At 40.7% G+C, this 24,043-nt stretch overlaps 1 protein-coding gene across 1 annotated transcript; it reads left to right on the forward strand.

Annotated features, from left to right (window-relative positions):
- The first annotated feature begins 69 nt into the window (after positions 1–69).
- On the forward strand, positions 70–23,657 carry mtmr6 (myotubularin related protein 6). Its single transcript, XM_062021161.1, has 15 exons — positions 70–282; positions 2,179–2,310; positions 6,770–6,932; positions 6,994–7,151; positions 9,002–9,130; positions 9,188–9,322; positions 9,392–9,524; positions 9,603–9,712; positions 13,781–13,906; positions 13,973–14,022; positions 14,619–14,712; positions 18,819–18,925; positions 19,109–19,243; positions 19,333–19,459; positions 23,033–23,657. The coding sequence occupies exons 1-15, from the start codon at positions 259–261 to the stop codon at positions 23,390–23,392; spliced, it is 1,983 nt and encodes a 660-aa protein (XP_061877145.1). The 5' UTR covers positions 70–258; the 3' UTR covers positions 23,393–23,657.
- The last annotated feature ends 386 nt before the right edge of the window (positions 23,658–24,043 follow it).

Below are 24,043 nucleotides of genomic sequence, written 5' to 3' on the forward strand. Positions count from 1 at the left end.
CTGCATGGGGTCTCCACTTGGGCTCTTATTTTGAAACACTTTGAACCTAAGGCGTTGCCATCATTATCGAAGGCTTTACGCGGATGCGGGAGCAAAGTAATTGACAATAAACAGTAAACACGCATCGAATGCGGTCGACATCGTGCCGTTTGTTTGCGTTGCGCTTTTAATTACCACTTAATCAATGATAGAGCTATACACGGAAGGCGTTGTGTGAACTCTGGTGTCGCTGACAACATCTGTTACGACCGGGGAGACATGGAACATATCCGAACCCCAAAGGTAGCTAAAATTTCTTGCTAATTGCAGCGGATGGGAGGCAAGACAAGCGGTTCGGCCTCACGTTGTAAGGCCGATTAATCTATAACAATGGTCAACTATTGTGTATGCTCACTACGCATTATATGGAGTGAATGCATCCTGGCGTGCATGTGTCCTAAGAGACGTGACAAGTCCGTGAGATGTTTTATTTTGCCCTTTTCTATGTCTATTTCCAGTTATCAAAGCTTGCACATTTCATTTCATGCCTTCTTGGTGAAAGATTACCTCGAAATGCGGTGTGGATGTTTTTGCGTTCTCTTAAAGGCCCCAAAACACATTTTTCAAGTATATATCTGACAATCAATACTGCACTGGAAATACAAAGCAAACTGAAGGGCTCATACAGAATTGGATTGTGCAAGTCTGTCACCTCAGACTAAGTCACTTAATGAAGATCAAAAAGAAGAAATGAGCCAACGGGTGGTGCTATTCAAAGCATTTAATTTGTGTGATTGCAAAATGTAATTTTTGGAATTTTTTTTACATTGCACCCAAACAATGAACATTATACATATTATGGTCTATTCCGCTCTTACTTGCTCTCCCACCGACTTCCTGTATTTCACCCACATGCTGTCAAGTATCTGACAAGGACAGGAAAGAGGAAACAAAAGTATGTCTGAGTCAACCATAATGTTTGCAAATGATCAAATGGTAGAGTTTGAAGTGACAAAAAGCAACAACATCCTTTTAACCGTATAGCAGCGTGCTAGTGACTGCCAAGGAGAATATGGATACTATGAACTGTGCATTAGCATTAGGTGCAAAATCCGGCTATATCCTTACAGCTAGTGGGTCATAACCAGTGTTTGTAAAAAAGAGCATGTGACCTGGGTAAACATTCAACTGGTGCATAGTAAAATTGGACAGGAACTGCATTGCTCTTCAGTAAAACTCAAGTATCTCAAATTGTACCCTCATTCTTAGCTGCAAAACAACACCAAATGACTTCAGTTAGATAAAAGTGGAATATCAAAAGTTGAAAACCCCAAAACTGGTGGAAATTAAAGTTCAACACAAATTATGTGGTAACATATGCTTAAAACATCACTCCACTCATTAGCAATTCTCGTCAGATCACAATGCACATAAGGTCTGCTTAAACTTAATGTTTTGCAACACTTTGGACAATAAGTCAAGTTAACTTAGACTTAGACTGACTTAGACTTCCTTTTATTGTCATTCAAATTTGAACTTTACAGTACAGATAAGAACGAAATGTCGTTGCATTAGCTTGTTGCAGTGCAGGATAAAAGAGCAATAAGGTGCAGATATAAATAAATAGATTACTGTACAGATAAATATATTGCACTTTTGCATATGCATCCACGTTTATGGATGTATTTTATATTGTCTTTATATTCCAGCGAGTTAATCTGTTTTGGGGGGGAATTGAGGGAAGAAACTGTTGCAGAACCTGGAGGTTCTGCTACAGAGGCTGTGGAACCTCTTTCTAGAGCCCAGCTGTGAAAACAGTCCTTGGTGGGGGTGGAAGGAGTCTCTGCAGATTTTCTGAGCCTTGGTCAGGCAGCGGCTTTTTGCGGTTTCCTGGATAGGAGGAAGAAGAGTCCTTTTTTCCTTTTAAACACACTTTTTTTCTAATTTGCCAGTGACTAAACAAAAACAATCAATCATACAGAGAATGAGTAACGATAAAGTGGTGCACTCTACTAATTAATAATCATTTTAATCAATGTCTTTTCATTCTGACGACTGTATTATGGCAGCGCATGGCAAACGCCAGCAGGTGGTGAGGATTAGCAGCGCTGCAGCTGGCATCGCGATACACAACATTACTTATCAGGTCTTTTTCGTTTCTGTGCCTGCCCTTGACTGTTTTTGGATGTGTGCTTGCAGGTGGAGCAGGTGCGGCTGTTGGATCGCTTCAACAACAAATCCACCAGCGGCACGCTGTACCTCACAGCCACGCACCTTATCTTTGTGGAGAGCGGATCCAACAGCTCAACGTCTGCCGGGCAAGAGATTTGGGTGAGTGGATCCATGTTACATGGCGTTTTTGTGCATATGCAAGTAATTTTTTGTTGTCATTTTGGATTAAAAAACAAGTCATGGCCAGAATACAATCAGTTTTTTTGATTCACTACTTCATTACATATAAAGTAATGAACATTATTGTATTTTATTTACAGGCACCAGTAAAAAGCACTCTAAGAATGCAATAATAATCTACATATACAAATGTAAAAAAAAAAGCAATGAGAAGGCTATTATTAAAAAGCTATTATACATATAATAATTTAAATACAAAGTGTGTGATGAAATAGCTATTAATCATAGAAAAATGTAAAAAAAGCAGTAAAACACTATTAAACTAATAGGGATGTGAAAGTCTGCAATATAGAAGATATTGTACATATAGAAAATGTACAATATTGCTTTGAAAGCAATATTGTATAGAAAATGTACACAAGTGCAGTGAAACAACCATGATAAATATTAAAACATTTAAAATAGTGTACTAAAAATGCTATTCTACATGTAGATGTCCAATCCAATCTTCCTTTTGCGGAAAAGAGCCGTAAGAATCGGTTAAACTTATTAAAATTTCATGAAATGGCAGAGTATAATACCCTAAAAATCATGCATAGCACAGGCAACAATTCTACCAAACAACATCCAAAACAGATTTGTAAAAAGAGAAGGTAATTATAATCTGAAAGGAACTGCGATCTTGTACATTTAGAACAGTGATAATGGAAATAACTATTTCAAGCAGAGGTGTTAGTTTATGGAACAAACTTGAAAGTAGAATAAAACAATGTAAATCTCTTTCTGTATTCAAAACATTTAAAAATCATGATGATGAAAATATATGCCTGAGTAGAATGATGTCTTCATTATTGATTTAATTGTTGTAAAATGAAAATATGGCTTTGTAATTGCCAACATTGAAAGTCAATTGTTGTATTTGTGAAAATAGGGGGCAGATATACATTTTTAACTTCTTTCTGCTCCTTTTCATTCATATTTTACTTTAATGTTATGTTGATTTATTTTTATTTTTTTCATTCCTGTGTTTGATTTTTTATGAATAAAATAAATAAATTAACTATCGTGAACTGAACAAGAGAGTAATAAAAAACCTATTTACGTCTTACACTATGTCCTTTATAAATGTAAAAAAGTGTACAATAGTGCAATAAAATTATACTATACATACTGTATAGAAGACATAAACGAGTGCAATAAAACATCCTTCATAAGTATAACAATTAAGATAGGATAAACTATTCATCCCACAACGGGGAAATTATGTGGTTTCGTTGCAGAGAGAAACATCAAAGAACACACTGGACATTAAAAGAGTACATAGCACAATAGTTCAATTAAAAAGCAAATATACATGTAAGGATGTACACAAGTGCAATACAACATTCTTTATAGATATAAAACATGTGCAGTAGTGCAGTAACATTTTTATTATACCTATAGATTAGTACAAAATTGTAGTAAAATGTCGATTATGCATATACGATGTACAATAGAGCAATAAAAGAGCTACTGATCACAAGTGTAATAAAACATGAATTATAGATGTACAACCTCAGATATGCAGATGACACTGTGCTAGTCGCAGACCAGAAGAAAAACGACAGAACATCCTGAACACAGTGAAGCAAACAGACTGGCTCTAAACCTCAACAAAACCGAATGCATGACAGTTTCCAAGAAACCACATCCACCTGCATGTAACATCACATGCATTACCAAAAATATAAAACAAGTGGATCAATTCAAATACCTGGGTGTCACAGTAATATCTGATGGTAGGTGTGAAAAAGAGATAAACAAACGGATTGCCATGTCAAAAGACAGCTTCAACAAACCAAGTCTTATATTTGAAAATGGAAACATCTCAATTGACACCAAACTCAAAGTCCTTAAAACGTATGTATGGTCTGTCCTACTTTACGACTGTGAATGCCAGACTTTAAACAATCAACAACTGAGAAAACTAAAGGCAACTGAAATGTGGTTCTTCAGTAAAATACTAGGCATATCATGGACTGAAAAGAAAAGTAATGAAGAGGTATTGGCGAGGGCAGAAAGAAGAAGATCTCTAATTGCAACGATTCGAAATCGGCAGCTGAAATTCCTCGGACATATCAGAGAAGACAGCTTTGAAAAATTGATGTTAACAGGAAAACTAGTAAGAAAGAAAGCTCCAGGTCGACAACGAACAACATATATCAACAATGTAAGAAATGTTATCGGAAATATCAGTAATATAGAACTCATACATAGAGGGGACGACAGAGAAGACTGGAGAGCCATGATCATCGATGACTGCAAACAGGCCTGATACCCCATGATGATAGATGTACAGAACATTTTCAATACCGGTAGTTTAAAAAAAAGGTATTCTATGTATAGAATATATTTGTGAGTGCAAACAAAAATTGCAATCAAAAATTATAAACCTAAAAAATACACAATAATGTAATAAAAAAGCTACTATACATATAGAACATTTACTAGAGTGCTAGTAAATCCATCATAAATATATTTTAAAAACAAACTACCAGTATTTGACAAATAAGGATAGATAAAACAGTTATTATAACTATAAAAAAAGAGTGCATCCATCCATCCATCCATCTTCTTCCGCTTATCCGAGGTCGGGTCGCGGGGGCAGCAGCTTAAGCAGGGAAGCCCAGACTTCCCTCTCCCCAGCCACTTCGTCCAGCTCCTCCCGGGGGATCCCGAGGCGTTCCCAGGACAGCCGGGAGACATAGTCTTCCCAACGTGTCCTGGGTCTTCCCCGTGGCCTCCTACCGGTCGGACGTGCCCTAAACACCTCCCCAGGGAGGCGTTCGGGTGGCATCCTGACCAGATGCCCGAACCACCTCATCTGGTTCCTCTCGATGTGGAGGAGCAGCGGCTTTACTTTGAGCTCCCCCCGGATGGCAGAGCTTCTCACCCTATCTCTAAGGGAGAGCCCCGCCACTCGGCGGAGGAAACTCATTTCGGCCGCTTGTACCCGTGATCTTGTCCTTTCGGTCATAACCCAAAGCTCATGACCATAGGTGAGGATGGGAACGTAGATCGACCGGTAAATTGAGAGCTTTGCCTTCCGGCTCACCTCCTTCTTCACCACAACGGATCAATACAGCGTCCGCATTACTGAAGACGCCGCACCGATCCGCCTGTCGATCTCACGATCCACTCTTCCCTCAATCGTGAACAAGACTACGAGGTACTTGAACTCCTCCACTTGGGGCAAGGTCTCCTCCGCAACCCGGAGATGGCACTCCACCCTTTTCCGGGCGAGAACCATGGATTCGGACTTGGAGGTGCTGATTCTCATCCCAGTCGCTTCACACTCAGCTGCGAACCGATCCAGCGAGAGCTGAAGATCCTGGCCAGATGAAGCCATCAGGACCACATCATCTGCAAAAAGCAGAGACCTAACCCTGCAGCCACCAAACCAGATCCCCTCAACGCCTTGAGTGCGCCTAGAAATTCTGTCCATAAAAGTTATGAACAGAATCGGTGACAAAGGGCAGCCTTGGCGGAGTCCAACCCTCACTGGAAACGTGTCCGACTTACTGATCAATGCGGACCAAACTCTGGCACTGATCATACAGGGAGCGGACCGCCACAATCAGACAGTCCGATACCCCATACTCTCTGAGCACTCCCCACAGGACTTCCCGAGGGACACGGTCGAATGCCTTCTCCAAGTCCACAAAACACATGTAGACTGGTTGGGCAAACTCCCATGCACCCTCAAGGACCCTGCCGAGAGTATAGAGCTGGTCCACAGTTCCACGACCAGGACGAAAACCACACTGTTCCTCCTGAATCCGAGGTTCGACTATCCGGCGTAGCCTCCTCTCCAGCACACCTGAATAGACCTTACCGGGAAGGCTGAGGAGTGTGATCCCACGATAGTTAGAGCACACCCTCCGGTTCCCCTTCTTAAAGAGAGGAACCACCACCCCGGTCTGCCAATCCAGAGGTACCGCCCCCGATGTCCACGCGATGCTGCAGAGTCTTGTCAACCAAGACAGCCCCACAGCATCCAGAGCCTTAAGGAACTCCGGGCGGATCTCATCCACCCCCGGGGCCAAAAGAGTGCAATAAAAAGTTATACATATAGATGTGCATGAGTGCAATTAAGCATTTATTTTAATTATAGAAAGGTGTAACATAGTGCACTAAAAAGCTATTCCACAAACAGATGTACACAAGTAAAATAAAAAAAATAAAAAAATAAAAAATGTATAACTTTTTTGTTGCATTGTTGTACACTGGAAGATGTGTACAAGTACATATTGAACATGTACTTTATTGCAATAAAACATCTATTGTACATATAAAAAATGTGCTAGGTCAAAACCAGAATCACATGTGAGTGTAAAAAAATGCTGAAATTGCATTTCCTCTTCACATGATTTGTACAAACTTCCTGTCTTCTCGGCAGATTTTGCACCACCACATCGCTTCTGTGGAGAAGCTCTCCCTCACCACCACGGGATGTCCATTGGTCATTCAGTGTCGTAACTTCCGAGTGGTTCACTTCGTGGTGCAGCGAGAACGCGACTGCCACGACGTCTACAGCTCGCTCTTGCGCCTTCTGCGGCCTGGTGGGTTTCACCGTGTACACACACACACCGTCTTTTTGACTTCATCCTTCTTTGTTTGCAGAGTCGTACGATGAGCTCTACGCCTTCTCCTACAACCCCAAACAAAATGACCAGCAGCGGGAGGAAGGGTGGCAGCTTATTGACCTGGGGGCGGAGTTTGAGAGGATGGGCGTCCCCTGTGACCAATGGCAACTCACCGACGTCAACCGAGACTACAAGGTGGATAATGTTTGGGTTTTGCATTTAGGGAAGGATGAAATAGCGTAAAATCTATACTGCGATTATATATTGCAGCCTGCTGCAGTAGCAATATATATTACCATATATTATTTTGCATTTAAATGATAATGGAACCATTTCAAAACGGATTGCAAAAGCTCTTAATTTAGCTGCTGACCTATGCAGTAACATATTGCATCAGTTCCAGTTGTATTATTTTCTCAAAACTATTAATAATACTTGTTAATTTACTGTTAATAGTTGATTACTATGGGGTTCTACCTACAAGTGAAACTCAAAAAATTTGAATCTTCTCGTATCGTACTAAAGCTTGTTTGTTCCAGCAATTAGATTTACAAGGTGAAACTAACAAATGACATGGGCTCAAAACATGCAGCGCAATGTATTTTAAGCCTTCTTTTGATATCATTTTATTAATTATGGCTTGGAGCTTATGAAAATGTCAAATTGAAAATCCCTGAAAATTTGGGGTTTTCAAAAACTGTAAGGCATGATCATCCAAATTGTATATTAAGAAAAAGACTTGACATATCTCACTTTGCTGAAATGAATGAGCTTTTGCACAATATTCACATGTCTGGAGTTTCACATGTACACTTCTGTTTAAAAGTAATAAACATTGATTCTTCTGTTATTTGGATACTTTACATTAGTTTTTGGCGATACTATACATTTGGGTATCAATCCAAATACCAAGTAGTTACAAGGGCCATGCCAATGCTTATAATAAAACTTAAAATGTTCAAGATCGATGAATGATTCATTTTATTTACATTTGTATTTTTTATAGAGCATAGACAAATCAATATAATACAGTGCATGCAGAAAAAAACAGCAACGCTCACGTTTCTTTTTTAAAATTTATTAGTTAAATAAAAATAGATCACAATTATAATCAGGCTAAAACACAGGATTGCGGTGTAACAATATTAATTATTCAAAATGATTTCCCCTTTTACTTTTATTACATACAATATTTCAAGCCAAATAAAGTCAATCGTGCAAAATGAGTAAACATAAACAAAAAATTATATTGGCTGATATTTCCAGAGTTTGTAAATAATACAAAAACAATATTGTGCTAATCAGAAAAGATCAATCTAGTCACTATATTATCGACCTTTAACTGATAACGTACTTGGTTGGTATCATTACTGTCAATATTTGTATCGATTTTCCCACTCTTGTTTAAGTTCAAGAGCTCTACCTTAGCTTTGCTTTTTTAGATCCTCCTATAGCGTGTCGTGTAGCATGTCAAGCTAGTCCTCGTCGTCTAGTTCTCCAGTGATGATGATACATGTGAAAAAACAGTTTATTTTAGTGATTTAGAAACAACTTTTCAATGTTGTCGCTGTCAAATTTGCTGGATACAGCTCGAATGTCTCATCAACATGCATTATCACCATTTGTCGGACAAATGTATAGTTTTTATATCAAATATTGTCTATATCGTAAAAGTACTAACAATTGGGATGGCATGAAAATAAAATGCTACACTGTATTTGGAAAGGAATTGCAAGCAAATAAAATTAACCAGAAGGTGTTATTCCTTTTTGTCCAAAAGGGGGCGGTGAAGCTTTACCATTGACATAATAGAAATAATAGTAGAAGACACATTCAAACCTAAAATGAGACTTCGGAGGTCTGCAAGACTCAAAAACGTCTCAAAAAGGTTGTGGACCACTGGTGTAGGGTACCAATGACCAATTAGTACCACTTTTTTGCACCCTTTATTGGGCAGAGCTACACACAGAAAAGTGCATGCAACTGAACACATTAAACCATTGGTCTCATGCAAGCTTTTACATTTTTTTTTATTTGATCCACAGATTTGTGAGACGTATCCACGCGACCTGTATGTTCCCATCACGGCCAGTAAGCCCATCATTGTGGGCAGTTCCAAGTTCAGGAGCAAAGGACGCTTCCCCGTGCTCACTTACTTTTACCAAGAGAAGAAGGTACGTTTTGTCCACCGCCATAAAGTCACAGTTTGTAAAGTGTAGAAATGTTGACAGGCGGCAGTGTGTCGGTGCAGCCAGCCTCTCTCTGGCTTCAGTGCACGGTGCTTAGAAGATGAGAGCATGCTTCAGGCCATCAGCAAGGCCAACCACAACAGCCGATTTGTTTACGTCATGGACACCAGGCCAAAAGTAAGAGCATTCTTTTAAAAGCCACTATTGTATTCTTTTAAACACCACTCTACCTCCTCATCTCCTCAGCTGAACGCGCTCGCCAACCGAGCGGCGGGCAAAGGGTACGAGAACGAGGACAACTACTCCAACATCCGCTTCCAGTTTGTGGGCATCGAGAACATCCACGTGATGAGGACCAGCTTGCAGAAGCTGCTGGAAGGTTGGACTTTGACACGTTGCTGCTTCACACAATATATTTCATTGTCCTGCCTCATTTATGTTGTTTGTATGCCTTCAGTTACAGGAAACAGGTCTCTCACCATGAGCGACTTCCTGATAGGACTGGAGAGCTGTGGCTGGTTGAGGCACATCAAGGCTATTGTGGATGCTGCTATCTTTCTGGCTAAGGTACACGTCAAAACTAACACAGTGGAATTTCTCCATAAAAAACAATGTAAATATGAATAATGGGTCTGAGCCTCGACCAAAGTCCATATTTGATAGGGCTGCAACTATCAATTATTTTAGTAATAGAGTATTCTATCGATTATTTTGTTTGATTAATCGAGTAATTGGATAAAACACTCTTTATAGCCTCAACGCGTATTTTGGGGAAGATTATTATAATAAAAAAAGAAATTATACTCGCCATAACCTTTGTTCTTTTTTTCAAATAAATTCACATTATCAACATAGAAATTGCACTTTTAACATCTTTGCATTTTTAAAAGTAACCGTGAGGGAACTGTGTCTGTATATACCTGTATGTAAAGTTCGGGCACCCCATGTGGTCCAGATTTCATACATGTTTATTAGTTACACTCATTAAACGATTTATGAAGCAATAGTTAACTTTATCAATTTAAGAGATATCAATCTGTCAATCCTTTTCCGTGTCCGGGCCATGTGAGGTTCCCAGTGTTGAGTCAAATTAAGCCGCAGACACTTTGAGGGACACTTTGAACACAATATAAAGTGCAATACAGTACTGTATATCAAACAAACATAACAAGGGGATGATAGATCAACGTTGTATTTAATAATAAAGCCAATGTTTATATGTATATACATTAGGGTTGTCCCGATACCAATATTTTGGTACTGATACCAACATGTATTTCGATACTTTTCAAAATAGGGGACCACAAAACAATTCATTATTTGCTTTATTTTAACAGAAAATCTTATGATACATTAAACATATGTTTCTTATTGCAATCAAAGAAGAATGTGGGTATTTAAAAAGATAACTTATATTTTAGTAGTAAGCGTACAAAGGCTCCTAATTTGCTGCTGACGTATGCAGTAACATATTGTGTCATTTGTAATTGTAATATTTTGTCAAAATTATGAGGGACAAGCAGTAGAAAAAAGGATGGATTACAAATCCATTTGTTCATTTACTGTTAATATCTGCTTACTTTCTGTTTTAACATGTTCTATCTACACTCATATTAAAATGTAATAATCGCTTATTCTTCTGTAGTTTGCTACTTCACATAAGTTTTGGGTGATGCTCCAAATTCTGGTATCAATTCAATATCAAGTAGTTACAGGGTCATACATTGGTCATATTAAAGGTCTCCTTTGTCCAGGGACATATTTCATTGGTTTATAAACAATAAACAAAGACGAAAGATTTTGTGATTAAAAAAAAATAGACGTAATCATTGTGGTGTCGACTGTGTACGGCTCTTGTACTTGGTATCGTTACAGTGGATATTGTTTACTCGACTTCAACATAAATTATTTTTAACAGAAAGTTTTTATTTTATTTCTCATGTGAAGGCTGAGATATTTTCGTTGCAGTAAAAACATGTACTTTGTTGTAGCTGAATAGGCCTATTTTGCAAATTTTGTGTGCCATTATGTGAAGATGCTTTTGTCAGTCTTTTGTTTATAATTGTTCATCAGTTAATTTTTCAGCAAATCTCCCCATTATATTTACAGAGAGAAAAGCACAACACATTAATGCCACTTTCAATTTTATAGCATCAAACACCTAAAAAACCCTTGCACTTTGGGAATAATTTCTGCAAATTCAAGCTTTTCAAAAAAGGCCTGCAAGAGTCTGGGGGGACTGGTCAAATTGTTCAAAAATGTTCAATTTAAAATGCGTATTTGGTTTGATTTGTTGAAATCCTGTGCTTTTTAGGGTTGGGTTTACAATAAAACAAACCAGTTATTACAAATTTATAAAAACTCAGGGGGATGTAATGTAAATAAAAACACTTTAAAACAACTTTTTGAAAATGCTGCCATGAAATCAGGCATTTTAGGCCACAACAATCACACAAAAATTATATGAAATCCTGGAGGGACTGATTGGTTATAGCAACGTGTATGATATCATACTTGTTGCAAGGCAGAGTTCATGGAGCACAATAATTTGTGCCCCGAAGTCCAACGATGGACATCCGGTATTGGCATATTCCACTTGCACTCATCTTTTTATTGCATTTATCTTAGTTCAGTTTACCATTAATCTTATATGAATGGTCCTCGTTTTATGACATTTCTTGGATACGAATGAGGCCCTATTTATTAATTTAAAAACGTAATTTTAATTTGGTTTCACGATACAAAGGTCCTGAGTAGTCCTGGGTTCAATCCAGGGCTCGGGATCTTTCTGTGTGGAGTTTGCATGTTCTCCCCGTGACTGCGTGAGTTCCCTCCGGGTACTCCGGCTTCCTCCCACCGCCAAAAACATGCACCTGGGGATAGGTTGATTGGCAACACTAAAAATTGGCCCTAGTTTGTGAATGTGAGTGTGAATGTTGTCTGTCTATCTGTGTTGGCCCTGCGATGAGGTGGCGACTTGTCCAGGGTGCACCTCGCCTTCCGCCAGAATGCAGCTGAGATAGGCTCCAGCACCCCCCGCGACCCCAAAAGGGACAAGCGGTAGAAAATGGATGGATGTATGGCAGTGGCGTGCGGTGAGGTTAATGTCTGGTGAGGCACGACTGCATCATCACAGTCAGATTTACAAACATATGAACCTGCAGTGCAGGTGTACCTAATGTTGTGTCCCTGCGGTCGTTCGCGGCTCCTGCAGCGCGAGCATTGTTGTTTTTGCACTTTTTGGCTTCTTGTTAAGTGACTATTTTTGGGTGGATTCGGTCTTGCACGTGGAGGGTTTGAGTGTGGGCTTTGGTTGGTGTGGCCGCGGCGCTCCCGTCGGGCTGTGCATTCTGCGGCGGAGGTGCTTGGCACCAGGAGGCGGGGTTATGAGACGAGCCTCCAGTTTTATGATCGCTCAGCACAAGAAATACGTTACACACATACAGATGTTGACAAAATACACTGTACATTATATACCTCAGCTAACTAAACTATGGAAATGTATAATATAATTCATATAGCAATACGGTCTCACTGCACAGCAGGCCAGCAGTTAGCCGAGTCGCAATCCATGGTGAGGCACAAGTGCCTCAACTGGCTGCTGATCACCGCAACGTCTTATCTCAGTATTTGAACGGCAAATGTGAAAATAAAAATAAAAATAATCTAAAATTGGTGAAGTTAAATGGAAAATAACTTTAGTATAATCACTGGATACATATAACAATTTAATTTATTTTTTTTCTTTTTACTTTTTTTTTCTTTCCATGATGGCAGGTGAGGCCCCGCCTCCCCTGCCTCTAGTGACTGCACGCCACTGATGTATGGTTTCACACACATTAGAGAATGGTGGAATAATACAGAATACATATAATCGCATATCGCAATGATGAAATATCCAAGAACAACAGGTTTAAAATAGTGTACGATCTCAGAAAAAGTCATTTTGAGGCAGCCGCTAGCCAGGATGCTACTAGTACATCGACAAAGAACAGTACGTGGCATAACAAACAACGTCAACGAAACAAGCAACACTTTAGCAGAAACTGTGATTAATCCCGATTAATCAGAATTCAAAAGTATGCTTAGTCTGATAAAAAAAATAAACATTTGACAGCACTACTTATTAGTTAAATTGTTGCACTTCACAATGTCTCCCAGTGTAAGGCAGGCTCTTCTGGTGTCAGTGTGTCACAGAAAAGAAACCCATCACCATGGAAGTGAAAATGAACATAAAAGGCTCAGAGGGAGAAAAATCCTTTGGTCACGACCGTCAAGACCATCATTAAGGAAAAAGAGCTTGTTCAAAGGATCTGCGCTCATGAAAGCGACCGTAGTAACTAAGCAGTGTAGTTGTCTCATTATTAAAGTTGCTCGTGCTTTGGCTGATATGTAGGTATGGTGCTAAAACTTCACTTCGGGGGAAAAAAAGCAATGGGTGACTCATTTCAGTGTTAAATAAATGCAGACTCAGCTACCTGCAACAAATGCTTAAAGGTGATGTTGCGCAAGTAACGTCCTGCACAGAGGACTGTTAAGTTTCTTTATACACATTTTACAACCGAATTGCTACTCTGTATTAAATGTAAAAGACATATTGAGAGTTTTGGTGTTGTCCTATCATCCAACCACTAGGCGGTGACTGTGGAAGGTGCCAGCGTGTTGGTTCATTGTTCTGACGGGTGGGACCGTACCGCCCAGGTCTGCTCTCTTGGGTCTCTGCTCATGGAACCCTATTACCGCACCGTCAAGGGCTTCATGGTACAAGTCCCTTTCTTGGAGCTCCTTGCTTCCTGCTTGCCTCCCCTCATGTTGTGTTTTTTTTAGGTGCTGATAGAGAAAGATTGGATCTCCTTTGGCCACAAGTTTGCAGACAGGTTAGAAACAGTCATTGCTATTTGTCCTGTTGTACTGTATTCACTCCAATACAGTACAGCCCTCAATATGAGGCAATTGGGACCAAATTGATATTGTTACTAACTTGGCCTTGTTGTGGCTGCCTATCTTGAGATCACCGGTGTAAGTGTGTGTGTAAGTGTGTGTGTAAGTGTGTGTGTGTGTGTGTGTGTGTGTGTGTGTGTGTGTGTGTGTGTGTGTGTGTGTGTGTGTGTGTGTGTGTGTGTGTGTGTGTGTGATTGACGGTAGGAAAAGCTCGGAAAAGATCTATTTTTTTCCTATATTCCAGTCAATACCGTATAAATAGTAGTGTTGTCAAACCATTGAAGTTTTTAATCAAATTAATCACAGGTTTGCAGTGGATTGATTTTGATTAATCATAAATGAATACCATTTCTTTTTAATCCATATTATTCCTCTCAAATGGTTTATTTAAATGCAATAGAAATTTTAATCAGATTAATAATGATGTTAATCTGCAATAACGTGTTATTTTAATGGATTTTCACATTCTTACAAGAGCTGTATTAAGAGGTCTGCCTTTATACATTTAATAATGCTGGCTTGTGACTTGCAGGTGTGACCAGTTGGATGGAGACCCAAAGGAAGTGTCTCCCATTTTCACTCAATTCCTGGAGTGTGTCTGGCAGCTGTCTGAGCAGTTCCCTCAGGTGCGTGTGTGTGCATTACATTATAATGAATAGTTTAATAAATTGTAGAGTAAAACATACAGTGCATCCAGAAAGTATTCACATTGCTTCACTTTTATTGTTACAGCTTAAAGGCCTACTGAAATGAGATTTTCTTATTTAAACGGGGATAGCAGGTCCATTCTATGTGTCATACTTGATCATTTCGCGATATTGCCATATTTTTGCTGAAAGGATTTAGTAGAGAACATCGACGATAAAGTTCGCAACTTTTGGTCGCTGATAAAAAAGCTTTGCCTGTACTGGAAGTAGCGTGACGTCACAGGTTGTGGAGCTCCTCACATCTGCACATTGTTTACAATCATGGCCACAAGCAGCGAGAGCGATTCGAACTGAGAAAGCGACGATTTCCCCATTAATTTGAGCGAGGATGAAAGATTTGTGGATGAGGAAAGGGAGAGTGAATGACTAGAGGGCAGTGGCAGCGATTCAGATAGGGAAGATGCTGTGAGAGGCGGGTGGGACCTGATATTCAGCTGGGAATGACTAAAACAGTAAAAAAAACACAAGACATATATATACTCTATTAGCCACAACACAACCAGGCTTATATTTAATATGCCACAAATTAATCCCACATAACAAACACCTCCCCCCTCCCGTCCATATAACCCGCCAATACAAATCAAACACCCGCACAACACACTCAATCCCACAGCCCAAAGTACCGTTCACCTCCGCAAAGTTCATACAGCACATATATTTCCCCAAAGTTACATACGTGACATGCACATAGCGGCACGCACGTACGGGCAAGCGATCAAATGTTTGGAAGCCGCAGCTGCGTACTCATGGTAGCGCGTATCCAACTCAAAGTCCTCCTCGTAAGAGTCTCTGTTGTCCCAGTTCTCCACAGGCCAATAGTAAAGCTTGACTGTCATCGTTCGGGAATGTAAACAATGAAACACCGGCTACGACGTAGCCGCTACGTGTTTGTGTTGCTGCATCCGGCCGCTAATACACCGCTTCCCACCTACAGCTTTCTTCTTTGCTATCTCCATTGTTCATTAAACAAATTGCAAAAGATTCACCAACACAGATGTCCAGAATACTGTGGAATTTTGCGATGAAAACAGACGACACAATAGCTGGCCACAATGGTGTCCCAAAATGTCCGCTACAATCCGTGACGTCACGCGCAAACGTCCGTGACGTTTTCAGCAGGATATTTCACGGGAAATTTAAAATTGCACTTTACTAATCTAACCCGGCCGTATTGGCATGTGTTGCAATGTTAAGATTTCATCATTGATATATAAACTATCAGACTGCGTGATCGGTAGTAGTGGGTTTTGAGCTTTTTGACAATTTATTAAAAAAGACAACCAAAAAATCACATGTACATATGTATTCACAGCCTTTGGCATGCAGTTAAAAATTTTCTGTTCGTGTTTCAACTAATCATCCTTGAGATGTTCCTACAGCCTAATTAGAGTCCACCTGTGGTAAATTTAGTTGGTTGTTGGACATAACACCCGTATATATATATATATATATATATATATATATATATATATATATATATATATATATATATATATCCATATATATATATATATATATATATATATATATATATATATATATATATATATATATATATATATATATATATATACACAGTCGTGGTCAAAAGTTTACATACACTTGTAAAGAACATAATGTCATGGCTGTCTTGAGTCTCCAATAATTTCTACAACTCTTATTTTTTTGTGATACAGTGATTGGAGCACATACTTGTTGGTCACAAAAAACATTCATGAAATTAGGTTATTTTATGAATTTATTATGGGTCTACGGAAAATGTGACCAAATCTGCTGTGTCAAAAGTATACACACAGCAATGTTAATATTTGGTTACATGTCCCTTGGCAAGTTTCACTGCAATATGGCGCTTTTGGTAGCCATCCACAAGCTTCTGGGAAGCTTTTGGTTGAATTTTTGACCACTCCTCTTGACAAAATTGGTGCAGTTCAGCTAAATTTGTTGGTTTTCTAACATGGACTTGTTTCTTCAGCATTGTCCGCACGTTTAAATCAGGACTTTGGGAAGGCCAACAGCTACATTTTTGTTTCATCTGACCATAGAACTTTCCTCCAGAAGGTCTTATCTTTGTCCATGTGTTGTCAGATGAAACAAAAATTGAGCTGTTTGGCCACAATACCCAGTAATATGTTTGGAATAGAAAAGGTTAGGCCTTTAATCACAGGAACACCATCCCTACTGTCAAGCATGGTGGTGTTAATATTATGCTCTGGACCTGTTTTGCTGCCAATGGAACTGGTGCTTTACAGAGAGTAAATGGGACAATGAAAAAGGAGGATTACCTCCAAATTCTTCAGGACAACCTAAAATCATCAGCTCGGAGGTTGGGTCTTGGGCGCAGTTGGGTGTTCCAACCAGGGGCGCCGCTAGGGATTTTGGGCCCCATGAAAAGAATCTTTACAGGACCCCCTGTATTATAATTTCATCATCATTAGGGGCCTCTCTGGGCCCCCCTCCATCATGGGCCCCTAGAATCCGTCTCCTTTACCCCCCCTTTTCGGCGCCCCTGGTTCCAACAGGACAATGACCCCAAACCCACGTCAAAAGTGGTAAAGGAATGGCTAAATCAGGCTAGAATTAAGGTTTTAGAATGGCCTTCCCAAAGTCTTGACTTATTGTGTGGACAATGCTGAAGAAACAAGTCCATGTCAGAAAACCAACACATTTAGCTGAACTGCACCAATTTTGTCAAGAGGAGTGGTCAAAAATTCAACCAGAAGCTTGTGGATGGCTACCAAAAGCGCCTTATTGCAGTGACACTTGCCAAGGGACATGTAACCAAATATTAACATTGCTGTATGTATACTTTTGACCCAGCAGATTTGGTCACATTTTCAGGAGACCCATAATAAATTCATAAAAGAACCAAACTTCATGAATGTTTTTTGTGACCAACAAGTATGTGCTCCAATCACTCTATCACAAAAAAATAAGAGTTGCAGAAATTATTGGAAACTCAAGACAGCCATGACATTATGTTCTTTACTAGTGTATGTAAACTTTTGACCATGACTGTATACATACAAACAGTATATAAAGGTCCCACACATGACAGTGCATGGTAGATCACAAACCTAAACATGAAGTCGAAGGAACTCTGTAGACCTCAGAGACAGGATAGCCTCTCAGAACATGAGAAAACAATTCTCAGATCGGATGAGACAAAGATTGAACTCTATGGTGTGAATGCTAGGCATCATGTTTGGAGGAAACCCGGCACTTCTCATTACCATCCCTACAGTGAAGCATGGTGGTGGGGATGTTTTTCAGCGGCAGGAACTGAGTGACTTGTCAGGATAGAGAGAAAGATGAATGCAGCAATGTAAAGAGACATCCTAGTTGAAAGCCTGCTTTAGAGCACTCTTGAACTCAGACTGGGGCAACAGTTCATCTTTCAGCAGGACAATGACCCTAAGCACATAGCCAAGATATCTAAGGAATGGCTTCAAGACAACTCTGTAAATGTCTTTGAGTATCGCCCAGCCAGAGTCCAGACTTGAATCAGATTGACCATCTCTGGAGAGTTCTGGAAATGGCTGTGCACCGACACTTCCCATACAACCTGATAGAGCTTGAGAAGTGCTGCAAAGAGGAATGGGCGAAACTGCCGAAAGATAGTTGTGCCAAGCATGTGGCCTCTTATTCAAAAATACTTCAGGCTGTAATTTCTGCCAAAGGTGCATCAACAAAGTATTGAGCAAAGGCTGTGAATACTTATGTACATGTGATTTATTTAGTTTTTTTCATTTTTAATACATTTGAATAAAAACTGAAATAATTTTTTACATTGCCATTATGAGGTATTGTTTGTAGAATTTTGACGACAAAAATGAATGTATCCCATTTTGGAATAAGGCTGTAACATAACAAAATGAGGAAAGAGTCTGCATGTGAGCAAAAATGAGATCACAAACCCTTGCCCGCGTGTGGATTGTCTGGTTTTCATGCGCAGGTATTTTGCCTCTGTTTTGACGCCATAATTATCCTCTTGATATGTTCTACAATGGGTTTTTATTTTTTAGGCATTTGAGTTCAGCGAGTGGTTCCTGCTGCAGATCCACGAGCACGTGCACTCGTGTCAGTACGGAAACTTCCTGGGCAACAACCAGAGGCAGAGAGAACATCTGCAGTGAGTCCACAACAAAGAACCACTGAGTTGAAAAATGTGTGACTGTTTTAACTGGCTAACTAGTTCTGCAATGTCTTCATGGTTTCTATAGAATTTGCAATATGAATATTTGTATGTTATTTGCAGGCCTGAATATTATAGTGTACTGTATGTAGCTGTGTTGACCAATGTTTTGTGTCCCAGGTTAAGAGAGCGGACTCACTCATTGTGGGCACACCTCCTGAGTGAAAAACTCAACTACTTGAATCCGTTTTACAGCCCCGCTTTCGTTGAAAGCCACCCGGTGTTGGAGCCATCCACCTTGCCCTACCATTTTAAGTCTGTACCACATTTGTGCATGTTTGTGACACCACACATTGTCTCGAGTAGGATTTTTAATATGTGGTCTGTGTGTTGGTGCATTAAAGGTTCTGGAGAAACATGTACCACCAGTTTGATCGCTCCATGCACCCGCGACAGTCCATCTTGAAGACCATTCTGACTATGAGAGAGAACAGTCGCAAGGCAGAGAGCAAACTGCAAGCACTAGAGAGTGTGAGTAAACACACACTAATAATAATAATACACTAACAATTAGAGATGGGTACTGACCAAAGTACGTCTGTACTACCGGGTACCGATTCACGTAAGATCCAACTGTGCCATATTTACATATCTTTGTTGGACGTAACGTGGCGTCCTGTAAAAGCACAGTAAGGCTACACTTGAGTATGGCGCCACAAAATGCGTTAGCTCAATGATAAATAACTTTGAATTTGCCATTGACATGTTACCGTTTAGCTTTAGTGTTTTTAAAAAGGTATTTCAACCAATAATTTGGCAATAAAAACTAAGATGTATGTTACAATCAAACAGCTGGTGTGTAATAAATACAGTACTTGCACACTTTGTAGGGCTCAACAAAAGACTAGACTGGCACATACAACTTGATGACAAAGACTACTTCTTGGCTACGGAAACACACTGTAGTCCACACACTACTGCCATTCACCAAAGTGTTGGAATTGTTGCAGTCTACTATATGACACTTGCAAATGAGACACAGATGTGTAAGAAAACAAGATAACAACTCAACAGCACAGCTCAGTTTAAAAAAAAAGAAAAATAATTTTTTTAAAGATAATTAACAATATTCAACTTATTGGAATACACACAAAAGTACCAACATTTAAGTACTGGTATCGATTCCTATGTACCAGGAGTCAGTACCATATTGATTCAAATGTGAAAGATACCCAACCCATCTCTACTAATAGTGTAATATGATGTAACAAAATTATGAAAGTTTGTGTATCACACTTATAACCACAGTGTTATCACACATTATCTGTAAACTCCCTTTAACCCCCCTGTCTTTGTTTCCCTGTAACTCATTTTGCTAGTTTACCGTAACTGCGCACAATGGAGGCTGTGTCAAGTGCAATAGTATAACACACGGGCGGAAGTGAAATAACAAACAAATGAAAATAACTAGACCACTGAGGACCAGTGCTCTATATCAGTGTTTTTCAACCACTGTGCTGTGGCACACTGGTGTGCCGTGAAATACCGTCTGGTATGCCATGGGAGATGATCTAATTTCACCTATTTGGGTTAAAAATATTTTTTGCAAACCAGAAATTATAGTCTGCAAATTATGTGTTGTTGTTGAGTGTCTGTACTGTCTAGAGCTCGGCAGAGTAACCGTGTAATACTCTTCTATATGAGTAGGTGGCAGCCGGTAGCTAATTGCTTTGTAGATGTTGGAAACAGCGGGAGGCAGCAAGCAGGTAAAAAGATGACTAATGCTTAAACCAAAAATAAACAAAAGGTGAGTGCCCCTAAGAAAAGGCATTGAAGCTTAGGGAAGGCTATGCAGAACTAAACTAAAACGGAACTGGCTGCAAAGTATACAAAAACAGAATGCTGGACGACAGCAAAGACTTACTGTGGAGCAAAGACGGCGTCCACAATGTACATCTGAACATGACATGACAATTCAGTTTGCAAATACATCAAATATGCTATTTTAATCCATTTCTAATGGATAAAGCTTTGGCCTGGACAAGAGGTCATCAGGTGGTCCCCAACGTTCACCGAGTGTTTCGACCCTTAACCACAACACTCTCCGGTTGGTGGGTCAGCAGTGATTGGCCAGATCACTGCCCCTCTCATCCAGGCTTCCAGCTATTGTCCTCTCTTTTATGCCAGAGCCAACAGGAGGCTCTCTCTGCCGCTTCTCCCAGCCTACGAACGGCTGTTTTCCTCGAGTGACCTCTCAATCCGACCTTTGTCATCAGATTCCACACAGATTGAGCAGGGAATCCTCGACATCCAACTTCCACTGTCATCAGCCATGCCATCCACCCCTTGTCCCGGCAGTCCTGGACAAGTTGTTGGTACTTTGTTTTCTTCCTCTCTGCCGCTTCCTCGCATCCCTCCTCCCATGGGACAGTAAGTTCCACCAGGATGATTTTCTTTCCCTCTGGGGACCACATAACTATATCTGGTCTTAGAGTGGTGGACAGTACCGCCTCTGGGAAGAGGAGCTTCCTCCCCAGGTCGACCTCCATCTCCCAACCCTGGGCCAACTGCAGGAAGTTTTGCTTGGCTTGGCCTTGGACAACTGGTCTGTGACCCTCTTTCACGAAGGTGATGGTACTCAGCAGTGGCTTAGTTTTGGCCGGGTGTTTCTTTCTCCTCTCTTGCTCTAAGATGTTTGCGAGCATTGCCAACACCCTGTCATGGCGCCACCTGTATCTTCCCTGGGTCAATGCTGTTTTGCACCCAGAAAGAATGTGCGCCATAGTTCCTTTACCGCCACACAACCTGCACAGCGGGTCCTCCCTCATTCCCCACCTATGCAAGTTGACTGGGGTCGGCAGGGTTTCGTATACTGCTCGGAGCAGAAACGAGATACGAAACGGCTCCAGCCTCCACAGTTCACTCCACGTCACGGTCCTCTTGGGAAGGTTCCACCTTGTCCAGGCACCTTGGGTTGAGAGTCCGGCGGCTTTAGCTCTTCTTCCTTCTTCCTCAAGGTTTCGAACTTCATCCTGGATCATGGTCCTCTTTTCCCTGGGAGTGGACTTGGACCACTGCTGGAAATGTGATGTTTCTAGACCCTGTCTTCCAGTGCAAGGGCTTCCGATGGTATCTTTGGTCCTGAGAGATGATTCTGCCTGGGTAACAGCAGTGCTGGCGGCCCACTTCCTGCCAGATCTTGTTCTTATTCCAGCTTCCCTGATGAGTTGATCTTGGGAGTCCCTATACGTCAGGGAAAGTCTGCATTTTGCGACTTTAAACTCCTCCACAACTGAAGACAGGGGGAGCTGGAGCTGACCCGACCTTATGTAAAGCCCCATAGATGTAAAGCTTGGGGGTATTCCCAACCATTTACGAAGATGCTTGTTGAACTTCCTCTCCAACCCTTCAACTGTTGTTATGGCCACTTCGTACACAGTGAGAAGCCACATAAGTCTTTGGAGTAGGCCATGCTGGTAGATCCAGCACTTGTATTTCCCAGGCAGACCAGACTTGTCAATCTTTTTCAACCATTCTTCAACTTGATTTTCGGTCAATCAACAATGTCCCCACAAAGAAGGATAAAAACAACTGAAATATTCTTGATTGCTAAAACAAAGTAGATGCGGGAAAATATCGCTCAAAGGAAGACATGAACCTGCTACAGGAAAATACCAAAAAAAAGAGAAAAAGCCACCAAAATAGGAGCGCAAGACAAGAACTAAAACACTACACACAGGAAACCAGCAAAAAACTCAAAATAAGTCACAGCGTAGTACACAGTAGACCTACTTTGAGACAAGAGCTATAGTGATGCATGGTTGGTTATGGTTTAAAGTCATATCCAACAATTGCGACAACGCCTTTTTACTGTCAACTTGGTTTTGGTTTTTAATGATTTCCGCTGGTAGTGTGCCTCCGGATTTTTTCAACGCAAAAAATGTGCATTGGCTCAAAAAAGGTTGAAAAACACTGCTCTATATGACACAAGTGTTCTACTGCTGTGTCAGCATTACTGGGCCAGTTAAATATCCCTGCTGCATATTATCGTTAAAAAAAACGAGTACTTTTGTTATAATAATATGATTTTTGTTTTGCATCTAGAGGCTCCACCAGCTCGGCGTGACGCCCATCGTGACCGCTGACCCCTCCGCCCCTCCTCCGAGCAGGGATCGGCGCTCACTCTCCAACCCCCTCCCTCCACGCCCCAACTCCCTCATCCTGGGTGCGCCCGTCAACCACAAAGAGGCGCGGCGGCAGCAAGAGGAGAACGACGAGCACGAGGAGGTAGGCGAGGAGGCCACAGAGAGCACCGACACGGAGCGGACAGTAGAGGGCAGCAGCGGCACCGAGAGCCGCAAGCAGAGCTATGGCGAGCTGGAGGGCACACATAACAGCGAGCTCGCCAAAGAGGAGCCGGCCGTCGTGAGTCTGGAGTTCGGAGTGGCGCGCATGACCTGCTGAGAGCCGGCATTGTGGGAAAGGACAGGCGTAAGCGATGACAACTTCCTGAAAAGCGTGCAAGGCAGTCGCTCTTGTTCTTTATGTGATCACATAACAGTCCTCAACATATGTCTGTATAGTCTAGATCTCTATCATGTCTTATTGCACCTATAGAAACGCATTTGCCTTTCTCTTCTTTTTTTTTAATGAATGCCTGGACGCACTATAGAGAGGGATCGAAATGAGTAAGAAAATAAAATAATCTACAATAAAAAGGTGGATTTTGTCTTGGTTTGATTTCCTTGTTAGACTATTTTTCGGTCGTACATGCCACATGTGTGTTTGAATAATTGATGATAGAATTTAGACAGTTTAAATGTGCTTTTACAAAGCCTGGCTGGGAACACATCATGTGTCTGTAGCTTTAATGCTAATGAGCTGTGTTTATCCATGCCTGTTCTTGACTGTGTCTTCATTGGGCATTATGTGGGTTAGCCTGTTTACCAGAGAAAAACTAAATATATTTTAAGATCTGGAATGAAGCCTTTTTCCTATTTCAATTTTTTTGCACAGTTGTCCTGTATGAAGTGGTGGGCTTATACACGGCGTGGCTCATGTAGAGATGTGAAGTTTGCGAACAAATCAAGTTTTTTGAACGGCTCTTTTAAGCAA

This window comes from Entelurus aequoreus, linkage group LG15 (genome assembly GCF_033978785.1).
Source record: "Entelurus aequoreus isolate RoL-2023_Sb linkage group LG15, RoL_Eaeq_v1.1, whole genome shotgun sequence".
Classification (NCBI taxonomy): Eukaryota; Metazoa; Chordata; class Actinopteri; order Syngnathiformes; family Syngnathidae; genus Entelurus; species Entelurus aequoreus.